The following is a 24,747-nucleotide window of genomic DNA, read 5'->3' as shown; positions in this document are numbered from 1 at the left end:
AGGGAAAACTTTTACTTTATCTTTCTTCATTTTCACATCTGTAAAATGAAGAAAATAATACATTTTGTGGTTTGAATGGCCAGCAATGGTTGGGGAGTTACCAGAAGAAGACTACCTGGCTAGCCACTAAGGTGTTTACAGTGGTGGGTTCACTGCCATTCAGGGGACATTTCCCAATTGTATAGGCTTAGATGTCTGACTCTTTCAGAATCCCAGAGCCGATCAATCTCAGGAAGTCTCTCTTATAAGCACAAAACCTACTGTGTCCAGCCATAGTGCTATGAAGATATTAAATATTATTGGGCTTTTGCTGTTTTGGAGCAGAAAACCACAAAGTGTAGGCAGCCCCTAGAAGCAGGAAAAGGAAGGAAAATAAATCCTCCTCTAGAAACCTAGAAAGGAATGCAGACCTGCTGACATGTTGATTTTAGCCCAGTCAGATCCATTTTGGACTTCTGAGCTCCAAAACTGTAAGAGAATAAAATTGCGTTGTTTTAAGCTACTAAGTTAGGTAATTTGTTATAGCAGCAATAGGAAACTAATACACGTGCCAGGATCATTCCCACCTTAGAGCGTTTACACAGGTTGCTCACCTCTGCCTAAAGTGTTCATTTCCCAGATATTAGCAACATGGACAGTTACTCCATTATGGGGGTCCAAGTGGGGTCTTTGCTTAAATCACAGCCCTTCAGAAAGGCTTTCCCAGACTACTCAAAGTAGCCTCCCTGTTAGGTAGCACATGACCTGTTTTATTTTTATCATGGCACTTGGCACTACTTGTTACTTTTTTTTAAAATGTCATTATTGGACCACAGGAAAGCTGTAACCTTGTCTCTCACTTTTCCTCATAACTCCAGTACCTAGAATAATGCTTAGCACAAAGTAGTTTCTCAAAAAATATTCATTGACTAAATAAATGAGCATTTGTTCCATGCAAAGCAATGCACATATACTATCCCATTGAATCTTTTCAACAGCCCAAAGAGATCAAATTCCTATTATCATTTATTAAACATAAAGTCCATGAGAGCAATCATGAGATGTACCCATGTCCTTGGCACACAGCAAATATTCATAAATATCGTAAGTAAATGAGCCATATTCTACGAGATTAAGTAACCAATGTGAGAGTTTAAAAGTAAATAATTAGCTACATTAATGCCTGTGGTTTTGATAACCTATTTTTGAAGAATCCCAGAGCTATAGCAGCTCCATTCTCATAAGCTCAAGCTTCCTTTCTACCCGCTTTCTGGACATACCTATTTACATGCCCCACTGACCTTGAACACAAGATATTAACTGAATTTATAATCCCCTTCCACCGCAGTCTACTTTATAAAGATTCCCTGGCTGAGCAGATGGCACTGGCATCTATCTGAAAGATTCTGGGAGTGATTTTAGACTGCTTCACATTCCCCCTAAAGATGACTGGTCATTTGTTTTTTATTCTTCCCATTTAACAGTTCTTATACTAATTGACCTTGCCAGCTCCACTGACTTAGTACTTCTTCTTGAACTATTTGTCTAGAGACTGCTTCTAATCTCTGTAGCAAAACTAGACATGCCATCACTGGCTAGTTTCAAATCCTCCAGTGGCTTCCTACAGTATTTAACAAATCGTTTACCACAACATGAGACGTCACACACGATCTGTACCCTGCCTCGCTCTCCACCCTTCTCACATCACTGTCCTTTACTGACTCGTCTAGCTGCCCTGGTCTTTGAACTCTATGGTGTCAAGCTCTTCCTTGCTGAGCAGTAACTTGCTCCCACCTGTCTATCATCCTTCAGATCTCAGGGAGGCCTTCCCCAATCTAGATTATTTGCAACATCTTATTCTTTTCCTGTCTCAATTTGTAATTGCATATGTTTACATCTGTCTCCCCTACAAGATTATACACTCCTGAGGGAAGGTTTCGTGTCTTTTTTGTTCACAACTGAATACGCAGCACTGACACATGACTGGCACATTGTGTGGAGGCACATTAAACATTTGTTCAATCAACAAATATAATATTTATTGAATAAAGAGCGTCTATCATGTGTCTTTTAGAGAAGCGTGCTTTCACTTGTACAGTTTGGTTGGGATGATGTCAGATGAAGTGGCAGGGGTAAGAGAAAGAAACAAATGAGGTGATAAGGAAGGGGAAAGAAAAACATGACAAGAAAAAATGAGTGAGAGAGAAGAATGATAGAATTATTGAAGAAAGAGAGTAATAGGAAAAAAGAGAAGGTAGAAAGGGCCTTGTACTGGTTGAATGGTGGCCACACCAAAGATAGGTCCACATCAAATATCTGGAACCTGTGACTGGGCCTTTATTCGTTTCCTAGGGTTGCCTTTACAACGTACTGTAAACTGGATGGCTTAGGACAACAGAAATTTTTTTATCTCAGAGTTCAGGAGGCCAAAATTCTGACGTCAAAGTGTCAGCAGCGTTGGCTGCTTTTGGAGGCTCTCAGGGAAAATCTGTTCCACGCCTCTCTCCCAGCTTCTGGTGGTTGTTTCCAGGGTGAAGCCTTGGCATTCCTTGGCTTGGAGACACATCACCCCAATCTCTGCTTCTAGCTGCACATGACTTTCTCCTCTTCAAAGTGTCTCTTTTGCGAGTGTTCACATGACCTTCTTATAAGGACACTAATTATTGGATTTAGGACCCATCTTAATTCAGTATGACCCCATCTTAACAAATTACATCTTCAAGTCTCAATTTCCAAATAAGGCCACATTCTGAGGTTCAAGGTAGGCATGAATATTTGGGGGACACTATTCAACACTGTATAGTTACCTAATTTGGAAAAAGGATATTTGCAAATATAATAAAGAGCTTAAAATGAGACAATCCTGGATTATCTGGGTGAGCCTTAAATCCAATTACAAATGTCTTTACAAGAGACACACAGAAAAGGAGAAGACAGACAGGAGGCAATGTGAACATGGGTGCAGACTGGAGTCTGCCAGACACACGGAGGAGAATGTGATGTGAAGACAGAGGTAGCGATTGGAGTGATGTGGCATAAGCCAAGCAAGCCAAGTTATGCAGACAACCTAGAGCCTCTCCCTAGCGCCTCCAGAGGAAGTGTGACCTTGCCAACCCCTTGATTTTGGACTCCTGGCTTCCAGAACTATGAGAGAATACATTTCTGTTATTTTAAGGCATCCAGTTACAGGTATTTGTTACAGCAGCCATGAGACACTAATACAGGCCTTAACACAACAGAACAGAATTCACAGCGCACTGCATTGTTTTCTCTTAAGGGCCATTTAAAAACAAAACAAAAGACTTTCCCACAAGTTAGACTCTGCTTTAAACAGATCAAAGAGCTCTTAGTAAACCCAAATTTATGAACAGCCATAAAATTAAACCAGCTCAATTTCTGTAAGCGTAATGTTTAGTGATCTTTTAATACGAGCGCATACCTTCAGTGGCTGAGATGTATAACTCTTTAACCTAGTAAGAAATTACTCTAAGGAAGTAATTGTGTTTGTTGTAAACTATCGTGTAGCTCCACTTATCTTGTGACTGCCTGATGATTATCATCAGATTTATCATACCTCATGTGCTTTCTTTTCTCTTTTTCAGGTTATTTAATGTCATCTGCGTTTCCCTATTAAGTTCTTTTTATATCTTAAGAGTCACTTTTTGTTATTTTGCCTAATGTTTAATTAGATGACACTCTGTACTGTGTTACCTTCAACTGGGAGCACAATTGCAGAAACCTGCTTAGTTTTTGGACAGCAAGTCATGCCATCAAGATAAAGCTAAATTAATGGAGGAAATTACAGGATGAGTCTTTTGCAAACTTTGAATACATTCAGAATGAAAGTCTTGCATCACTGAACAATCCCACGAGTCCATTCCAAATCTTAAGTTCTATAGTGAACCATTTAACTATTGGATATCAGACCATTTCAAAAATAACACGCAGCATTTTACTTATTTGGCTGATAATGGAGAGGCGTTGATGATCCTGCGTGGCCTATGTATAGGAAGTCCATTCATGAAACTATCATTGTCACTGGTTGCCAGAAAACACTTGAAGGGAGAAACTGTGGAACAGATTAGAATCAAGCACATGGGGCAAGAGAAGGCAGGAGCCCGGCTGTCCTCCGCCAGCCCCTCACCACTTTTTCCTTGGGGTCCCTGAACTCCTTCCCACAGTGGTCCTGATGCTTGGGTGGGCAAGCTCTGGGGATCAAGTTGAGGATTCACCCACCGCCCCCGAAGGAAGGTTTGATCCCCACCTCCCGTAGGGGACTGAACCCTTGCAGTCCTCCCCACTCCCGGCAGGTGTAGGCAGAGTGCCCACCCTCCCTCGCGGGTTACAGCGGACGCTGGAAGGCAGAGGTCCTATGGACTCGGACGGCGGCTCGGCACCCAATTTTCAACCCATCCCCACAGCTAAAGCTCCCCCCACAAGGGAGCGGCTTTTCTGCGCTGATCACCGAACACATCTAACTCCAGCAGCTTGGGCGGGGAACTAGGAGACCGAGAGTGGCCTCCCCTTTCCCCCGCGCACACGTCAACGCGGGCGTCCGGGAAGCGTCGTAATGCCCCGAAGATGCGCGCCGCAAATAAACCTGCACCCCGCCGCGGCAGCTGCGGACAGAGAAATCCCTGCCCCGAGGGCACGTCAACCCTTCCCGCAGTCTCCTGGCGAAGCAGACAGCTTCTCCGTAGATATGCTCCAGGGGAGCGGGAGGTTGTGCCTAAAGGTTTGTTGGAGAGGGACCTTTGATAAGACTAGGTGGCTGTGGAGCCTCACGCTTCTCCCCGTCCTAGTCATTCCTAAAGTTCCGCAGGTCTTGAAAGTGACAAGCCTGTCGGTCCTACCCGGAGGCTAGCCTCCATTTCCCGATTGTCTGCGCTGGCCGGCATTCACGCTAGGGAACTCGGGCCAGAGCGGTTCTGGCCTCTGTGCGCGTCTATTAGGAGGCGCATGGTAGTGATGGCGGCGCTCAGTGAGGCTTTCCTGTCACTGGATACTACTACTCCCAGCCCTCCTCGAAGCCGCCGGAGCAATCCGCAGGTCTTTAGTTTACAAGTAGCAATTTGACTTGCTTTGCTGCATGTCAAGAGGGACCGTGGAAAGTGTGGAGACGCCCCGGGGATTAAGCGATCGCAGCTTAAAAAGAAAAAAAGCCAAACAAATAAACAAAACCCACCCACCCTAACAAACATGAGGCTGCTGGAGAGAATGAGGAAAGAATGGTTCATGATTGGAATAGTGCTGGCGATCGCCGGAGCTAAGCTGAAGCCGTCCGTAGGGGTGAATGGGGGTAAGTCTGCACCTCCGCAAGCTCCACCGCGATTCCCACTTCAGAACTAATTTTCGAGTCTTGGAAAGGTGGGGAGACCGTAATTGGGAAGTATCTGCCTCTCTCAGGAGCACTGACCAGCGCAGGGTGTCCTTGGCCCTTTTGCTGATTTTTAAATTTGCCAACCCCACAGAGGATTCGGAATTAGGAATAGGGCAAAGGACTTAGAACGCAGGTTACCTTTCCCGAGAATTATCAGTGAGTATGTTTAGTGTCAAGGAGTGAGGTTACTGAGAATGAAACTTATTTTTCTTCCCCTCGAAGTAGCATCCTATCCCACGGGATGGATGCTAGGTTGCCAGGAGTTCCTCATCTATCTTGGAGTGGACACCATTACCTTGTCTATTTCCGACCCCTTCTTCCCCCACCCCCGTTGAAGAAAGTGGGAAGAAACAGAACAAGGGACACCCCTTTTCCCTCCAATTCAGATTCTGTGGCCCACATGTTGGAGAGTGACCAAGCTGACTGACACGTTGCACTTTTTCATTACAGAACACCACTTCCGTGTGCTGCGGGGATTCAGTTACTACCCTTAGCAGCCTAACAGATACAGGCTCTTTTAGACTATGTGTAGTGTGTATTTTGGCAAGGAAATGTAGGCGGACTAAAATCATACTCAAATCTCTAAATAGTGGGAGCCTTGTAATGTGGGGACGGGCATTGGTGGAAATGACTGGAAATATCAATAGCCATTTATGCCCCCCCACCCCAGACAATCATGTCCTACTTTTCATAAACATTAATTGAATTTCTTCAATTCATTGTTGTTTTTTTTTTACCTTGTTTGTTAGTTTCCACGCTATGAACAGGTTTAATGCATCAGTCATACAACAGGTTTAATACAACAGGCATACGAGTACAACAGGTTTAACACATCAGTCAGTCATACAATGAGAAGAGAAGTGAGCACACACTTTGTATGTTAGGAAGTGCTCAGGAGGATATTTGAAGTTATTTGTGCCTTGTTGTTAAAACGTGATGGAAGTGAATAAAATCTCTCAGGAGAACCGTGGTTCCTTCTACGCTCTACTTTCAATACCTCCATTTAGAAGTAGCTTCAGGGAATATTTAAAAGGAATTACTTGAATGAAGATTGTGGGGATTAAAATTTGTTTTGTTATTTTATGTTTTTTTCTTCTATATTCAACTTAGTACAAAATGTGTAATGTATACAACTGAGAATAAAGCTGTTATTCATGGTGGTTTCAACCCCAGAAGGTACCAGTTTCTTCTTTGATGTAGCTTCTCTGTGAGCTTTTGGGAAATTCGTGAAATGTTGGTGTTTGAGGTTCTGTCAAACGCATACCCCTTGTCCCTGCAGTTAGCTGGATAGTGAGAATTAAAGTTAGTGTCTTTATGGTGATCTGGAATGCACACTTGACTCACTCCACTAGTATACTTTACAGCTTTTGGTGTTAGATCTTTTATTTGCTTGGTGTTAAGGTGAAGTTACAGGTGATGTATGATCTTTAAGTTTAGATCTGCAGGGCCTAGGTTTGGTAAAGTATCTTTTATCTTACATTTCGGGTGCTCTGTGTGAAGAAAGGTTGTTGAAAGCTGAATAATTTCCCTAGGACTTCCCTCAGTGGCATATGTGAGATGGATTCTATAATCTTCCTCATGCCCTGGAACTCTGCTTCTTGAAGTTTTGTTTCATTATTATACTTTAGAAATAATGTTTCCCATTCTCACTAGTCCTTATGCCATTAATCCAGGATAATTCATTTCTTTGTTTAATTTTAAAAGAGTAGAAAGTTAAGAGCTAAAAGGGAACTTGAAAGTATTTTAAGCCAACAAGCTTCTTTTACAGTTAAAGATACCGAGACCTGAGGTCAGGCGGCTGCCCCTAGATTAAGTTAGCTAGGTTAGTTAGGGAACAGGAAGAACTAGAGACCAGGACTCCTCCTTATTTCATACCAGTTGCAAAATCTATAGAAATATTTTTTGGTGAAAAATCATTAAAAATGAATAACCATAGTAAAGATGGGCTCCCTGTAATAAAGATCTTTTTCATGCCCTGATTTTTAGCCCAAAGGAGCAGAGCAGAATCAGCTAATATTAGACAACAGTAAACTCATATGATTTCTTTGATAACTTTCTAAAACGAAAGTTAAACAGTTGTTTGGGATTTCTTATATAGGCTGTCAGGTTATGTTCTTGATACTTCTATTGAGCTTTTGATTGGCTTTTCTCCCTGTAAAACCTCTTAAATAAAAACAAACCTCCAAATAGTACCAAGTAATACTTTCACTCCTCTAGTTAGTGCAACAAAAATTTAGGAACAAGGTCTGCTCTTTAGAATAGTCCAAAGCACCTCTTTTGGCTTCTAATTTTTAGTCAAAGTTTCCATGGGCTCTGTACATTGGGAATGTGATTTTTCAGACATTCACATTGACTGGACAATTTTCAGTACGACAGTTTTCCAGATATTCTTTTAAATAGGAAAAGTTTTGGTATTCTTCAGCTTGTTAAGATGCACCTTTCACTTTTACCTGGCTCAATACCTTACTTTTAAGTGTAAGACTGCTGTACTTAAGGCACCACAACTATGATCTGTCCTCCCTTTAAAAACAACCTTCATAGCCAATTGGTGAATTATGGATGACAGGAAATGTATAGATGTGGGAACCCTAAAATTAAAGAAGTTGAATGACTTTCTAAATGGGAGACAGTGTAATCGGTACTAGCCTAGGTAATTTAATTCTTCACTGTTCTTTTTACTCAGTTACATTTCAGTTTTAAATATATAGAAGAAGGTTGAAAATAAACAGTCACAATAGATGTAAATGTATATAGATTCTGAGGTGTCGATAACCTGTCCCATTGCCACTCAGAGCAGCCCTGAGCGATGCATACCTTAGAGTTTACTGGAGTTCAACACTGTGCTATTCATTCTTAGGAAGAGAAAGGCTTACTTCTTTGGAAGTACAGAAGAAGTTTCTCATTTCTACCTGCATCTTCATTTAAATTATTTGTTTTTCCATTAAAAAAAAGCATAACCAAAAACATGCTATAAGCTTAAGTATATTAGCATGAATATCTTAGATTAGTTTAGAAGTGAAATTTACTTTGATGATGAGTAGATTTTATGAGATGGTAATAGTTCCTTGAATTTTTAAGCATTCCAAATCATTACTCTACCCCCATTAAAAAACATGGGTTTTGGAGCTCCAAAATTGCTTCAGTTTTTTTATGGCCAATTTTTCTTTTGATTTTGCTACCCCATTTCATTTTCACTGATAAACATTTTTTTTCTTTTGTTTAAAGGAAAAGTTAACACTTGTATTTCCACTTTAGCTTTATAGACATCTTAAGCTCTGGATCTGTTTATTTTGGTGATATAATCATTATCTTGGAGAGTGCCAGATGTCATTTTTTATAACATAGTTTCAACTATTACCTCTGTGCAAATATTTACCAAGTTTTCATTGCAACCCTGAGTGACTTCTAGTTCCGCATTCACAAGTTGAGTGTTCTGTTAGCATCTCGGTGTCGTGTCTCAGAGACTTTAGGGTCTCCCAATCAGAATGAATTTATTCTTCCCATTTAAAAGGTACATTGTAGGTAGCCCTGGAGGACCCTTACCATGTCCTTTCATGGCTTAGAGTTATTTAGATACGCATCTAATAAAAAAACCCAGTATACAATAATGTCTCCAAGATTTAATACATTGAAAGTCAGGAATCAGTCATTCCACTGAATTACGCCAATTAGTTAATAGTGATTATGTGGATTTATGTATGTGCATGTGAAGTGTGGGAGGAGTTTTTAAAAAATTCGGTGGTTGGCCAAGTAAAGTAGATGCTTCAGGTACCCCCAGGAAACATGCAGTCTAAGTAAAAGCCACATCCTTGCTATAGAGACGCATCTTTAGATGTTTCGTCTCACTCTCATTTATGACCATATCGCTTACTCTGACCCATCCTGTATAGAAATGCTGGAGGCACCGCTGTGGGCAGACCCACAGTTGACAAGAATAAGGTCTCATAAAAAGCAAGGGATTAGAGGAAAACAAAAATGATACGAATTTTAAAAAACAGCATTTAAAATTCCTGGAAAGTATTTACTTTCAAAACCAGTCAGATTCCTGACTTTAAAATCTGCTTCTGACTCCGCTTTCTCAGTTGTTGAGGAAGCATTATTTCTAAGTGTGAGCTGCTGAGACAGATTCACTCACAAATATAAAAATAGTATTTTTGAACAGCCTCTACTGCCCTGATATGTAGTTACATTTGCACTGTCCTTCTCCCTTTTGCTCTCTTTTCTCAGATCTCAGCAAAATGATTTGTATAAATGCCAGATACATAAAAGAATTTATTGCAATGTTTGAGGAAATCTTTGTTTTTTAAATTCGCTGATGTACTACTACAAATGCCTAAAGTATAGTAGTTACTCAATAAATATTTGTTGACTGAATGAATGGTGATTTTTCCTGAGCTTGCAATTGAGCAGTATCTGTAGGTATGGTGAAGAGTTCCAGGGAATGGAGAGGCCGTGAATGCTGTCCTGTTCTTTTGCTTAAAGGGTGTATTAGTTTCCTTCCCTTCCCTTCCTTTCCTTTCCCTTCCCTTTCCATTAGTTTCTTAGGACTGCCACAACAAATTACCGCAAACTGGGGGGCTTAAAATGGCAGAAATGTATTTTCTCACAGTTCTAGAGCCTAAAGTCTGAGCATCATGTTGGCAGGGCCGTGCTTCCACCTAAGGCCCTAGGGGTGAATCTTTCCTGGCTTCTTCTAGCTTGCGGTGGTTGCTGATTACCACCATTGCTTGGTGAAAAAACTCTGGTCTCTGCCTCAGTCTCTCCATGGCCATCTTTCCTCTGTGTGTGACTGTCCAAACTTCCTTCTTCTTGTAAGAACGCCAGTCATTGGATCAGGGCCCACCCTAATCCGATAAGAACTCATCTTCATTTGATTACATCTATCTGCAAAGACCCTATTTCCAAATAAGGTCACATTCACAGGTTCTGTGTGGACGTGAATTTTGGGGGGACACTCTTCAACTCAGCATAAGAAGGCCGAATAGAATGTCAGACATGAGATGATCTTAGATTTTAAACTGCTGGTGTATGCCAGGGTTTCTCTCCCTCAGCACTGCAGACATTTTGGACATGATAATTCTTTGCTGTTGGGAAGGTTATCCTGTGCCTTCCAGGATGTTTAGCAGAACTCCTCATCTCTGTCTACTAGATGCCAGTGGTACCCCTTAGCCCCTGAGTTACAACAACCAAGTCTCTTTTAAATGTAAAATGTCATTTTCTCAGAGCTACATCTTTTCAAAGAATGTTGTTCATTGGTTAGCACATTAGGTCTTTAAGCCAATTGTGTACATGGCACAAAAATAAATAAATATTAGGGGTGTCCCTATTGTATCCACAGTGTTACTGCATCTGGGAGGATGCCAGCCTAACTCCAGACAGGATTTTCTGAAGGGCAAGGATCAAGCCTGTCTGGTTCACTACAGTATGCCCAGGGCCAGGCACAATTTCATAATAATTACGATCTTCACAACGTACTGTTAAGTACACTGTAACTCTATTTGCGTTGTCTCAATCACAAGTGCTCAGTAATATTTGTAGGCTGAATACTCTTGGGGAGAATGGAACGTATGCATGAATGCAAGCTTTTATTTCAGGTATCCTAGAAGAAATTAAATGATATTTGCTAAAGAGGAAGGAACTTCTTCCATTAATTCTCTCCTTTTGGTTTGGGGAATTTTAATTATTATCTCAACACTGATACTGTGATAGGTATAATTAGGACCTATATTGAAGCATGTTGACTATCTGCTGTCCTGTGTGAGAACAGAGTTCTCACATAGGAGAGCAGAGAACAAATGCTTGACTCTGTCAGGACAGTAGGATAGTAGGGCCGGCACTACGATGTAAAGTACCATTTGCCTCCTCCGATGGATTGGTCTTTCAGACCCAGTTCTCTCCTGGAAATTCTTATCTAACGGTAACTCGTTTCTCTCTCTTTAGGACCACTGAAGCCAGAAATAACTGTCTCCTACATTGCTGTTGCAACAATATTCTTTAACAGTGGACTGTCATTAAAAACAGAGGTACTGTCACTTATGGGACACAGGAAAGATGGGGAGAAAAGTTGAATTTGTACTTAATATTTTGAAATTTCAGAATCCTCTTGCAAAGTCGTGTGTAGCTCTAGTTTGAAGTCTTCACGCTCACAGAAGATAACTTGGACTTCAGCAAAGGACTTGGGTCTTGTACCTACACGTTATAGAAACTTCAGAGTCGAGCAGCATGGCCCCCGAGGATGTGGTCGTAATGGGTTATGTTTTTAATACAGCAACTGAAGTGAAGCCTCTACTTCCGGTCTTCCTCAGGTTGTGGTGGTAACTAGAGTGGTGCCTACTGGGGCACCGTTCAGCTGTTGATGTTTCGTTGGGTTCCCATAACTTTGTGTATCATCTTTTGTTCCCAGGATTCATGCTGCTCAAGTGAGAACTTGTCATAAGTTTTAACTACTTTGTATATTTTTAAAAAGTATATTCCTTGTTAGTGTATCTATTAAGAATTAATAAATGTTTTAAGAGAAATATTGGTATTTTTCATACTAAGTCACAACCTATGATGAATGTTATTTACTGTTCCAAGTGTCACTGAACATGGGATTCCTTGGAATTAAAGAAATTTATATCTGAATTTTTATATCTGAGATAGGAATGAGTCGAATTTATCATTCCCTTTTGGCTTACAATGGAAGAGAAAAAAGAAAAAATACCCATCTGCTTTTGAAGAAATTACATAGAGTTTTCAAAGTTGTCATTCTAAGACGCTTATTCTTACATAGATAGGGAAATCTTACTATGTAAGAAGGATTTTTTTTTGGGGGGGGGTGGCTTTAAAACTTAAAATTCTGTTTCTGCATGATATCTTGCCTTTAGTTACTTAAAATTTCTTTTAAGTGTGATTTGAATGAAGACCAAATTCAGTTACCTCTTTTTCTGAGCACTCTTGTAGCTACAGGGAAAAAGTATGGTTTTGCTAAATTTATGTATTCTGTAGTTATCAGGTTGGTATAAATCTTTTCATTGGGGGCATTTTGGATATAGATGAGATCCATGTGTGGTGTGTATGACAGATACATTGTGTCTAAATCTTCTTCCGAAAATAACGGACATGGATGGTATTTCCTAAATATGTCAAATTCCAGTTTTTGTAAATTGTATTGAGGTGAAAGAACTATGATTAGTGCATAGAGGGTACGGGCTTTTCCTGTCAACACCAGAGTTTTGTTGGTCCTCGAGTGTGGGACACAATGGTACAGAAACATATTCGCCACTCCTGGGCTGCTGGGCTGATCTCCCTTGGAGGTCTTCCTGCTGGGCTTGGCTAATGCTTATTGTGGAGCAGCTGCTTGACCCAAGTCCTCTACTTGGGACATTGCTCTAACTACGTCCCCTGGTGGCTGCTTAATAGCTACAGCTGTTACTTAGGCCATGGGAAATCTGGCAAGAGACTTGATTCTCTCCTTAGCCTCTTGCTTACAGCTATTCTGTAAAGCAGCCAACTTCGTGGGATGCAGGAGTTGAAGAAGGAATGTCACAGCTATCAGCATTTCTCTAAGGACCACATTTTTCTGTAAGCACCTAGGAAACCTTCAGAGTCATCCAGCTAATTTGGGTCTAATGCTGAAATGCCTTGATCTTATGTGTTCTCACAGTATCTAAGTAGCCATCAAAGCCATTTCCTTCAAAAGGCCCTTTTGAAACGAATACAGCATTAAGTCATTTTCAAGATCCATTTAACTTAAGATGCCCTAGACTACATCATTGTGTAATGTTAAACCATCTCTAAGCCCTGCTAATTTCCTGGGCAACCAGAGTAGTAAATTCAAAGGTAGCAATCGTGTTGTTATTTATTTTCTAGTTAATAATCTTAAATTAATTTCAGCTGGGACCACTATTTTCTTACCCTATTAAGTTCTAGAATGGTGCATTCTTGCACACAGGAGACTGTAAGTTATTATTGACTTACGTTTGTTTGAAAGCATTTACAGTGGTCCCTTTCAAGTTTGATTTATATTGAACATTTCATGCAGTAGTATTACTCATACATGGATGTAATGATGTATATTCTAAAAGTTGTTTTGCTCATTTATTGAAATTATAAAGAACTTTGTGTTAATACTTCATGCTAAAAAGATTTCATGCTAAATCTTCAGTTTTATGACTGTTGATTTCTAGTTTTTGAAATACTTGTTGAAATGGTTTCTGAAATTTTGTTGCACTGAAGTGAAATAAGGTCACATTTGAGGTGTATTTTATATTTTGCTAACTTGATTTGTCACTTTAAGCGACCGTGCCAGGACCAATTCATTTAAACAAATATCTATCAAGTGCTTCTGGCTACAAAGCTCTGTGCTTGGCACTGGGATAGAAACAAAGAAAAGGGTTCTGAGTAGAGCAGCATATACAGATTTTTGCTTATTTTCCTTATCAGATTTTTAAAGAAAAATCCCATTCACTTAGAAGTAAATATAGCAAATTCTAAACTTTAGGCTCATGCTGCTTGTTTCTGGCACAGAGCTGTGAGGCTGACTCTCAGAAAGTGAATCAAATAAAGGTCAAATGAGGGTTAGAAGGAAATTCGTATGTAATGAAAATATTGTTACATCCCCGTCAGAACCCCTGATTTTCAGCAATTCTTGATGCTGTCTGTGAGACTCCATATCATCAGTATGTGGAGTACCTCCTTCATTTTATTTTAATGGAATTTGACCTGTATTACATGTGAATAAACAAAACGTCACAAAGAATCAACTTTTCAATTATTCATGATGGCATTTATTGGAGTATGTGGCCCTAAATTCTACATGGATCTATATGACTTAGTGCTATTTGGGTTTTATAGTGTTACTTGCTTTTTCTTTTCTAGTGTTACCTTATTTTCTCTTCAAAGTTGTATGTGGAAGATCTGGAAAATATGTAACACTGGGCGTTTGTGACATTATTGAAAAATCTTTCTTAGAAACACTTCATGTCTGTTATTTCCCTGTTGTTAAGAGGTTCCTTCTAAGCCAGCACAGTAGACCCATGTGATTCATTTGGCTGGGTTCTTTACTGCTCCATTATTCTAATGTACTATCAGTTGTTTCTAATTGTTTATTAGGTCAGGTAGTATTCTGTAACTACATTTTTTTAATAACTTTTTTATGATTACAAAAGTGGTATTTCCCCATTGTAGAAAGATAGAAAGATTAGAAAATAACTATTAACATCTGCAATGTTTTAGTCCTTTTGTATAAACATTTTTACACATAGAAAATATTTTGTTAAAAATTGTATACATGTAACTATGTTTATATATGTATACATATTAGCATACATATACACATACACACGCATATATAATCTTATTTTTATATGTGACATTGTAAAATTTTTAATGTAATTTAATATTTTTATTTAATTTTTCTTTATTTACATATATTTAAAAATTATAATTTAGATTTTGTTTACTTTTATGAACATAAATCAAAAGGTACAAAAGTATATATGATGAGAGGTCTTCCTTTTATCCCTCTAACGGGTATCCAGTTCTCTTCTCTGGAGACAACCAATGTTAACATTTTCTGTGTGTCTTTCCAGAGATATTCTATGCAAAACGTACATATGTGTATCTTCACTTTAAACTGTGGTATTTTATACTATTTGCCATCTGATACCTTATTTTACTCAAAAAATATATCTTGGAGATTATTTCATATCAGCACATAAAGAACCCCCTGTTTCTTTTGGTATGCTGAAAAGTATTCCAATTTATGAATGTGTCATGATATATTTTCCTAGTCCTCTGTTGATGGACATTTAGGTAATTTATAAAATTTTGCTATTACAAACAAGATGCAAAGGATAACCCCAAAATATGTAATTTCCCACATTTGGGAGTATATGTGAAGGATTAATTCCTAGAAGTGGAATTGCTAGGTCAAATGGTATGTGTAGTTTAGGTTATGATAGCTAATCCACGTACCTGGAATAGTGGCAGGTGCTCAGTAAATATTTGTTGAACAAAGAGATGAGTTGCCAGATTGCTCTCCATAGGTTACGCCCATTTACACTGCTGTTGATTAAGTAGGGAAAGACTGTACTGCTACAGCCTTAGCCACACTGTTTTTCATCTTTTTTTTTTAATTGAAGTTTATTGGGGTGACAGTTGTTAGTAAAGTTACATAGATTTCAGGTGTACAATTCTGTAATACATCATCTATATATCACAATGTGTTCACCACCCAGAGTCAGTTCTCCTTCCATCACCATATATTGGACCCCCTTTACCCTCATCCACCCCTCTTCCCCCTTCCCCTCCAGTAACCACTAAACTATTGTCTGTGTCTATGAGTTTTTGTTGCTTCATTTGTTTGTCTTGTTCTTTTGTTGTTTTCAGTTTTATATACCACATATCAGTGAACTCATATGGTTCTCGACTTTTTCTGCCTGACTTATTTCGCTTAGCGTTATAATCTCAAGATCCATCCATGTTGTCTCAAATGGTACATTTCATCTTTACTTATGGCAGAGTAGTATTCTATTGTGTATATATACCACATTTTCTTTATCCAATCATCTATCAAAGGACACTGTGGTTGTTTCCATGTCTTGGCCACTGTCAATAAAGCTGCAGTGAACACTGGAGCACATATGTCTACACAGTTTTAACATGGCTTTTAATAGCTCTTAACAGTGTTTATATCTTAAATTATTTAGTTATTCTCCTATCTTTGGACATTTGTTTCCAGATTTCATTGTAATGGGTAATGCTGCAAGGGTCAAGTCTGTGTATAAATGCTTGTAACTATTTTTTTTTATCCTTAGGATAAATGCCTAGACATAAAATTGTGGTATCCACAAATATGAATTATATTATAGTCCTTGATATATATTCCCAAATTCCTTTTCAGAAAAGTTATATTGTTTTATATTTCTGAGACATATGTGAAATGCCTTAATTACTGCATTCTGGCTAATCATTTTACAATTTTTTTTAAATTAAAAAACACTAATATTTCTTTGGTATTTATTGAATGCCTCTGAGTATATCTGAGTGAGATTTGTTTTCAAAACTGCTGTGAGTTCTGCTGGTGCTCAGGTTTCGCTGGGTTGAAACTTCTGATTCAGAGTAAGGATGGCTTCTTTTCTCTTAGGTTTGATCCGTGGACCTAGAATCGCTTCTGGTCTACCCAGTGCCCTGCATTAGACCCGGATTGCCAGGAGTTCCTTAGGGCACATGTCATTAGGGATGTTTTGTGACCAAAATGGAACAGCTGTGTGTCTTCACACAGGGAGATAAAATAGTGAAAGCCAACGAGACAGATCTCAGAAAGTGGTGGTCAGTGAATGAGTCTGAATTAACCTACTGTTTATTAAACTATAAACTTTGGCTAAGGTCTCTGAGGCTGAGGATCTCTTGAATGTCTTACTTGACATTACAGTGCTATGCTTGTAACCAGGGAATCTGTGGCATCTTTGTGCTTTAATGACTGCCTGAATGTTTTATGTAAGTTTTCTACTACTTTCTAAATTTGTTTTATTTCCACTGAATAACCACATAACTCAAAGAAATTCAAATGCAACTGCTTGTTATTTAGTACATATTTAAAGCCCATAGTTTAGCTTAGTGTATCCTTTTTTAGCTGAGAGACTTGTAACATGTGCCTGGTTTGTCATGTTTCATGGGAATTATTTCCCTCTTGGGGTAGCAGTGTGACACGGTGGAAAAGCAGGCGTGGGTTTAGTGGGTTTGATTCTGATCTTCACTGTACAGGAGCTCTTAATTTCAATTTCCTCATCAGTAAAATAGGGATAATAGTATCTACCTAACTGGGTTGTTACGAGGATTAAATGAGGTAACATACATAAGTAGCAAGCTCAGAGCATGCCTTATGGCTGCTATTCAGTAAAGGTTAACAAAGAAATATAATGAGTGGAGTTTGGGGAAGAAGCCATTTTGAATTATAGAATGTTGTTGGGGAAAACATTTTCAAGAATTATGATTTGTGTGTAGCTTTAGTAACATCTTGCCAAATTGAGGCCTTACGAGTTCTGGTGTAATGAACAGAGAGGTTAAGTAGCATATTTAATTCAATTGTAATAGGTCCTGCTAAAATTTTTAAATAAAATTATTATTATTTTTTTAGGTAAACGTACATGTTTGTTAACACTGTCACCAATCCTCAAATCTATACTGGTGTAAAGGTAGTTAGCTTAGTCCTGGTCCAGAATTTTTTTAATTTAAATTCTTGTGGTATATTGTATATTTGAAAGAAATTTAAATATTTCAGAAATTTTATATAAAAATCATAATCTTCATGAATAACTTCATAACAATCAATAACTTTTTTTAATTAAAGTCTGTATCTTATGCATATGCTTATAGGTATAAAATTTAGCTATGAAATAACTCCAAATTAATGAATCTTAGCTAGACTAATTGGGGTGATTATTTTGCAGCATATACAAATATCAAATCGTTGTGTTACATGCCTGAAACAAATATAATATGTGGATTATATCTCAATTTAAAAAACGAATTCATGTAATGTCATTTTAGTAGCAGTCTCTTTTCAGAAATAGTTTTCTTACTTTTATTATTTTGTGTCCATTTTTGCAGGAGCTGACGAGTGCTTTGGTGCATATCAGACTGCATCTTTTCATTCAGATCTTTACACTTGCATTCTTCCCAGCAACAATATGGCTTTTTCTTCAGCTCTTATCAATCACACCCATCAATGAATGGCTTTTAAAAGGGTATGTTTGAATATTTTGAAGGGTCCATTTTTAATGGGCATCTCTAGTGACATTATTATTTCTGTGGCAACTATTTACAAAAGAGCTTATGTGTGGTATCTTATAAGGAAATAAAAACACTTTTAACATTATTCTTTAAAATGGTAATGTTTCATGAAGGAGGTTCATCAAAGAATTTTATAACAGAATCTTAAAATACACCCATATACTTAATCTTAAGGCTCTAGGATAAACGTTTTTCTAGGAATTTAAAAAAAGTTGTGCTGGGATTAAAATGGAAGGGACTAGTGGTTGTAAGATCTGTATGTATGTGTATAATGTACATTATCAATTGAGTCTTTAACTTTTGTGATTTATCTTACCAAATGTATTCGGAGTATAATATGTGCTTTTAAAATATATAGGAAAGAAAAAAAATATATAAGGGACAAACATTTACTTTTTCACTTATTCTGTTTGGTGTTTGATAGGATAGTTGAATTAACAATAGATTTTTATTAGAATTTTTTCTCCCATTAAAAGTGTTGCCATATATTTTACAAGAATTTAATGATTTTAAGAAATTATTTGAATTGGTTTAAAACCATCCACATTTTAGCATCCTGGTGTAATACCTAAAACACTGTACTTAAAGCCTGAAGATTGCATTCCGATCCTGTTCCTAACTTGCTATGTCACTTTGAGGAAATGCATTTAACAGTGTTGAACCTCAGGATTCCAGTCTATAAAATGAGAAGAATCATATGGTTACTACCTGCTTCACAGTGTTGGGTTCATCAGTTGAGATCGCTTATTTAAGTCATTTGTTTAGCTCCTACTATGTGCCAGGGGTTGTTATAGGTACTGGAAAAACAACAGTGGACAATATTGGCCAAGAGCCGGTAGTTTTGCACATTGAAGAGACTCTGGGTGTGATTGTCAATAAAGAAGTAAATAGATGACCAAGAAAGAAATAAGTGATGTGAAGTAAAACAGTACGATATGATTGAAAGTGTTTGGGTGCACAGGCTGGCGATTAGTTTGCAGAGTTCTGGGGGACAGAATGTTCTAGGCAAAGGAAACAGGATGTGCAAGGGCTCCAAGGCAGGAAGAGGCCTGGTATGTTCTAGGGTCAGGAAAGCAACCATGGTGGCCAGAGCCTGGTGATATAGAGGGTGAATTATATGACGTGGAGGTGGAGAGGTGGACAGGAGCAGGTCACTCAGGAGCAGGTCAATCAAGAGTCCTATGGTAGAGCATTCAGGTTTGACTCTGAGTGCTACAGGAAACTATAGGAGGGATTTCAATGAGAAACGGTGTTGTTATATTTGCAAATGATTCTTATGGCTACTGTGTGGAGAATAGATAGTAGGAGGGCCTGAGAGAAAGCTAGGAGACCGGCTTGGAGGCTAGTGTGGTGCAGGAGTTCTGTAAGGAGAAATGGATATATGGAGGATATATTTTAAACTTAGAGCTCTCCGAACCCATGGATGGATAGGATATGGGAAGAGAAAGACAAAGAGCAGTCAAGGATGACTCCTGGATTTTGGGTATAAGCCATTGGGTAATTGATGGCATCATTTACTTAGCTGGAGAAAAATAAGTTAGGACAAGGGGGAAAAATCAAGAGTGCTGTTTTGGCCAGATTGAGTTTGAGAGAATGACCATAAAATTTTACAGGAAAGCATAAAATGCCTCATAAATATAATGACATCATTTTAGAACTACAATGTATGATGTGTATTAGGAACCAATAGTTACTGAGAATATGTCATGTATAGAGTACTCAAGAAATAGGAAGATAGTAACTCATTTTGCTTGTATTCAGGGATCTTGCAATTTAGTTGGATATGTCAGACACACACATACACACACACACATACATATACTCGTGTATATAAAATAGTAACCAACCAAAATGGGACAGCGTATGATTTGTCAGATGACAAATGATTTGTCAGATGGTATAATGAGTTAAAGGGTAAGAGGTTCAGCAAGGATTGTGTACTCCTAAATTAGAGAATTAAAATGTGAGGCATTGTGGGGAAAAAGATAAAAAGTTTTCTTTAGGCCAACTTGCAGAAGGCTGGAGCTCCTGGGCTCAGGACTTTCAGTTTCAATCTATAGACGATGGAGAGTTCTTAAATGTGCTAAACAAGGAAACAACATGCTAAAAAACGGTCATTAAGGAAGATTAATGTGATAGCATTGTACTGTGTATATAGAGTAGGACTTACAATCTCAGTATGCCAAATAAAACAAGCATACAGTTGCCCCCTCAGGATATTAACGTTAAAGGAATACAAACGTAGCCTCACACACTTACGGGAAGCCCTTCTTAGCTCACTTTTTCTCCCATCCCCTCCCCAGTTTGAGTGTTTACTTAGTATGTGAACTTGAGGGAGTTGCAGGCTTCTACATCAGGACTTGGTGTAAGTCATTGAAGTAAATATATTTTGAGCACATATTCCTTATCTTACTGTATCAAAGGAAAAGGGTAGAGGGAGAGAGTGGATGTTTGGAAATGTCCAGATTTGGGCGCAAAGCATTTGAAGGGGGGTGATGGCAACAGTGATGGCACAGAATGGAAAGTTGGTTGTAGTGATTGATTGACGGGTGAGGAGTGAGTGGAACCAACATAACTCCAAAGTTTCAAACTGAAACATTAGGAAAAAACTGTCCCATTGACAGAAATAGGTAAATTGAGAGACAAATTGATTTTTTAGAAAAATACGTAAATTCAACATTAGATATTTTTAGTTTGAGGTAGCAAGTATAGGCTGCTACAAATTTAGGAATGGAAGTTAAGGCTAGAAATGTAAATTTGAAAGTATTCCTACAGATTCAGATATGAAAGTAAGATTGAGAAGAAGGCAGGAGAGACAACAAAAAACTAGAGTGGACTAGTTTAAAAGGTAGGAGATAAATTAGATTGATGATATACCATGTTAACCAAGAGAATATAGTGCTTTGAGAAGCAGGGAGGTAAGGAGAGTGAACATGGAGAAAAAGACATTGGATTTGGTGACTAGGAGATCACTCGTTAGTTTTAAGGTTACTACTTTTACTAGTAGAAGGGACGTAAGTCAGATTTCAGGGGAATAAAGAGAGAATAGGATTTGGGGTCGTGGAGGTGGAGTGTTCTTTAAAGAAGGTCAACAGTGAGCCACCATGAAAAAAGGAGGATTATATGTTGAGGAGCAAATTCAACTAATTTTGAGATTAATTAACTACACTTAGGTCTTCAATCTTCTGCCTCCTCGAAGGTAGGAATGATGTCTTATGTTTTGTTTTATACCCTTGTGTAGTATCCTACCTACAGAAGGCATTATGTATTCAGTGAATAGGTTAGGGATTTTTTTTTTTTGTTTTAAGATAAGGAGAATTCTACTTCCTTGTACATAGAAGGGAAGAGACCAGAAGAGAGACAAAGAGTGAAAAACTTAGAAAAATTGAAAATACCTGAGAGGACCTGTCCCTAGTCTTGGTGGTAGGGGACGTATAGAAGGCAGAGTGGTTGGAAGAGTAGGTAAGTTAAGTCCTCGACCCTGGATTCCAGAATAAAAGTCTAACCCTAAACAGGTGGCTTTGTGAGTTTGGGCAAGTTATTTAACTTCTTTCTTAACTTTAGTTTTCAATAAAATGAGAATATTAATAGTATTTATCTTAAATAATTGTGAGGAATAAATGCATAAAATGCCTAGACCAGTACTACAAATGGTAAATGCTCAGCAAGTAATAGTGACAATGATGGTGATGATCAGAAGGAAGGCCCAGAGATTGGGGATTCATAATTGGGCAGACTAGCATCATTTGGGAAAATAATCCTTAAAAGGAGATCACATCGATCTAAATTGAGTTGGAAATTCCATAAAAGGTGTTTTCTTATGATTTCTGTCAAAATGAGTTAAAACTTTCATTTTTTTTATTTCAGACCTAATGTAAATTAATTGCATAAAGTTTAGACAATACCTTATTATAAAAGTGAATAAAAATCATTTGTAATCCTACATTCAAAATATTAGTCAGATACTCTGTGAACTTTCTGTATGAACTTTCAACTTTAGTCAGGCCAGCTACTCACTATCCCCGGAATGTATATTCTGTATGAATGCTGAGTAATATTTTTTTATTTTTAGTATTAGATTTACAACCCATAGCTTCATTGGTTTGCCATGCAATGTATTTTCTGTCCTAAACTAAGAGAATAGACTTCTTGTCACGATTTGGGTAATAAAAAACCGAGTTTAGAATAGGCACTGGAATTTACTACAACCTGAATTCAAAAAGTATATGATTGTGTCATGCCGATTTCTATAATAAATTATAATACAATGACATGAAAATATCTTTTATGAAATGAAAGTTTGGGAATTGCTGTTTTATAAACAGGAATCAGCAAATGTAAGCTTGTGTTTTGTTGAATATTTTTGAACTTTGGAAGTGGTTTTAAAGTTTTGATTTTGCCAAAAGACTTCCTACAAAAAAAAGTAAGAAAAAGATACGTCAAAATAACCTAAGATTATACACACTTAGCAAATGAGTAACCATTTTGGTCCTCTTTCAATGATTATACTTACTATAACTTGACTGTTTTTCTGAATTATACCATAAGAGCTTAAATAATTTTAAAAATAAAATCACCAAAGCCTGTGGATGGAACGAAAGCTTCTCCATGCCTTTGCAGCATCTTCTGTGTTGCCTCATATACAATTGTCCAAACTCAACAGAGCATGCGCATCAGCAATCACTCTCCTATTTTCCTTTACTCAGCTCTGCTGTTTTAGAATGAATGCAGTGCAACCTATTTATGAGGGCAAAAAGCATACCATTTACAATTGCGTTTTCTTTTCTTTTTCAGTTTGCAGACTGTAGGCTGCATGCCTCCCCCTGTGTCTTCTGCAGTGATTTTAACCAAGGCAGTTGGTGGAAATGAGGTGAGTCACGGGGCTAACTTTGTATAAACGTAGCTAGGTGCTGTGCTTTTATTTTGTATTCCATTTTATGATGGAGTCAGGTCACAGAAGACACATAAGTAACCATAGCAGCTTATGAAAGAAGTAGGGGTTTTTGTATATTAGGATGATGCTAAACTTGATGATAATGAGCGGAATTTAGGATTTCAAAGAGAAGAGTGGGGGTGGGGGAGTGAGTGAAATAGAGAGAGTGATTTTCCTACCTCAGTGGGGAACTGGGAGACACAGGACAAAGAATCCAAGGAAAGAACTTTTCGCCTAAGACTCACACTGAGGATACCCACTATGGCCATTCCTTAGTTCTTCAGAAACTTGTAACAAACTAAATTCATGGAAAAGGCGTCAGTATAAGTTTAATGGCAAGTGAAAGTGATATATGAGGGAGAAATGAGGCCGGGTTTCTAAGTTAAGTTCGAAGAAATTATCCAGCTGCTTGGGGACCGTGGCAAAAGAAGAGTGCTTGTATATTGGGACAGCAGTTGTCCGTTTCAGGAGCTATTCATTCTTACAAGTGGCTCTTCTTGGCTGAAAGGCTCTACCACCTGATACTGAGGGACTTAGCTTTGTAGTAACTTACTTCTCCTTTTCCACTTATATTCCATCATTCAGTAAAGAATACTATTGAATGAAGAAAGATAGTTAAGGGGTTCCCACTTCAATTCATTCTTAGGATTTTGCTTTCTCAGCATCTATTTTCATTTTCATTTACTTTCTATATTCCAAACATATGTATTGAGCACCTGCTATATTCTTTTTAAAAAGAGGTTTATTAAAGTATCATTATATACATTAAACTGCACAAATTTAAACAGTTTAATATTTTGACATCTGTATATACCTGTGAAAGCATCACCGTAACCAAGATAGTGAATGTATCCATCACTCTCAAATGTTTCTTTGTACCCCTTGGGAATTCCTCCTGCCTTTCTTAGTGCCCCTCTTCTCCAGGCAACCACTGATCTGTTTTCTGTGACTACAGATTAGTTTGCATTTTCTAGAGTTTTATATAATGAAATCATAGTTTGTACTCTTTTTTTCTTTTCTGTTTTTTTATTCAGTGTAATTAGCTTGAAATTCACCAATATTGTATGTATCAATAATTCATTCCTTTTTATTGGTGAGTAGTACTGTTTTGTATGGATATGCCACAATTTATCCATTCACGTGTCGATGAACATTTGGGCAGTTTCTACTTTGGGGCTATGAACATTTGTGTACAAATCTTTAAGTGGACATATGGTTTCATTTCTCTTGGGAATACTTCTGAGTGCAGTGACTGGATCATCTAGTAGGTGTATGTTTTAGCACCTATCAACCAAGGGAAGAATCACCAATAAATAGTCATCTATAAATAGCTTCTGAAGTAAATCATTTCTATCAACAGACAAGCAGTCTTTTTTTTTTACCACAGCTGTATGTTTAACTTTTTAAGAAATTGCCACGCTATTTTCTAAAGTTGTTGTTCATTTTACATTTCAAGCAGCAGTGTATGAGAGTTGCAGTGCTCCACGTCTCATCAACACTTGGTATTGTCAGTCTTTTTAATTTTAGCCATTCTAATAAACACCATTCTAATAAACGGTATCTCATTGTGGTTTTTAATTAGTTTGCATATCCCAGTGACTAGTAATGGTAAGCATTCCATGTGCTTATTTGCTATCCATGTATTTTGGAGAACTATATTAAATTTTGTGCTTTTAAA

General features: G+C 38.0%; 1 protein-coding gene across 1 annotated transcript in view; it reads left to right on the top strand.

Moving 5' to 3' along the window:
• The first annotated feature begins 4,962 nt into the window (after window positions 1-4,962).
• Window positions 4,963-24,747, top strand: part of SLC10A7 (solute carrier family 10 member 7) — a 214,971-nt gene continuing 195,186 nt past the window's right edge. Inside the window, exons 1-4 of the mRNA XM_033133342.1 lie at window positions 4,963-5,278; window positions 11,300-11,382; window positions 17,954-18,090; window positions 22,931-23,006. Of these exons, the coding sequence (XP_032989233.1) occupies window positions 5,179-5,278; window positions 11,300-11,382; window positions 17,954-18,090; window positions 22,931-23,006 (396 nt within the window). The 5' untranslated portion in view covers window positions 4,963-5,178. The remainder of the gene's footprint in view (window positions 5,279-11,299; window positions 11,383-17,953; window positions 18,091-22,930; window positions 23,007-24,747) is intronic.

The sequence above is a fragment of the Rhinolophus ferrumequinum genome, chromosome 18 (assembly GCF_004115265.2).
Source record: "Rhinolophus ferrumequinum isolate MPI-CBG mRhiFer1 chromosome 18, mRhiFer1_v1.p, whole genome shotgun sequence".
NCBI classification, from domain to species: Eukaryota; Metazoa; Chordata; class Mammalia; order Chiroptera; family Rhinolophidae; genus Rhinolophus; species Rhinolophus ferrumequinum.
Note: the sequence above shows the minus strand (reverse complement) of the source record. Positions and strands in the feature narration are given on the sequence as shown.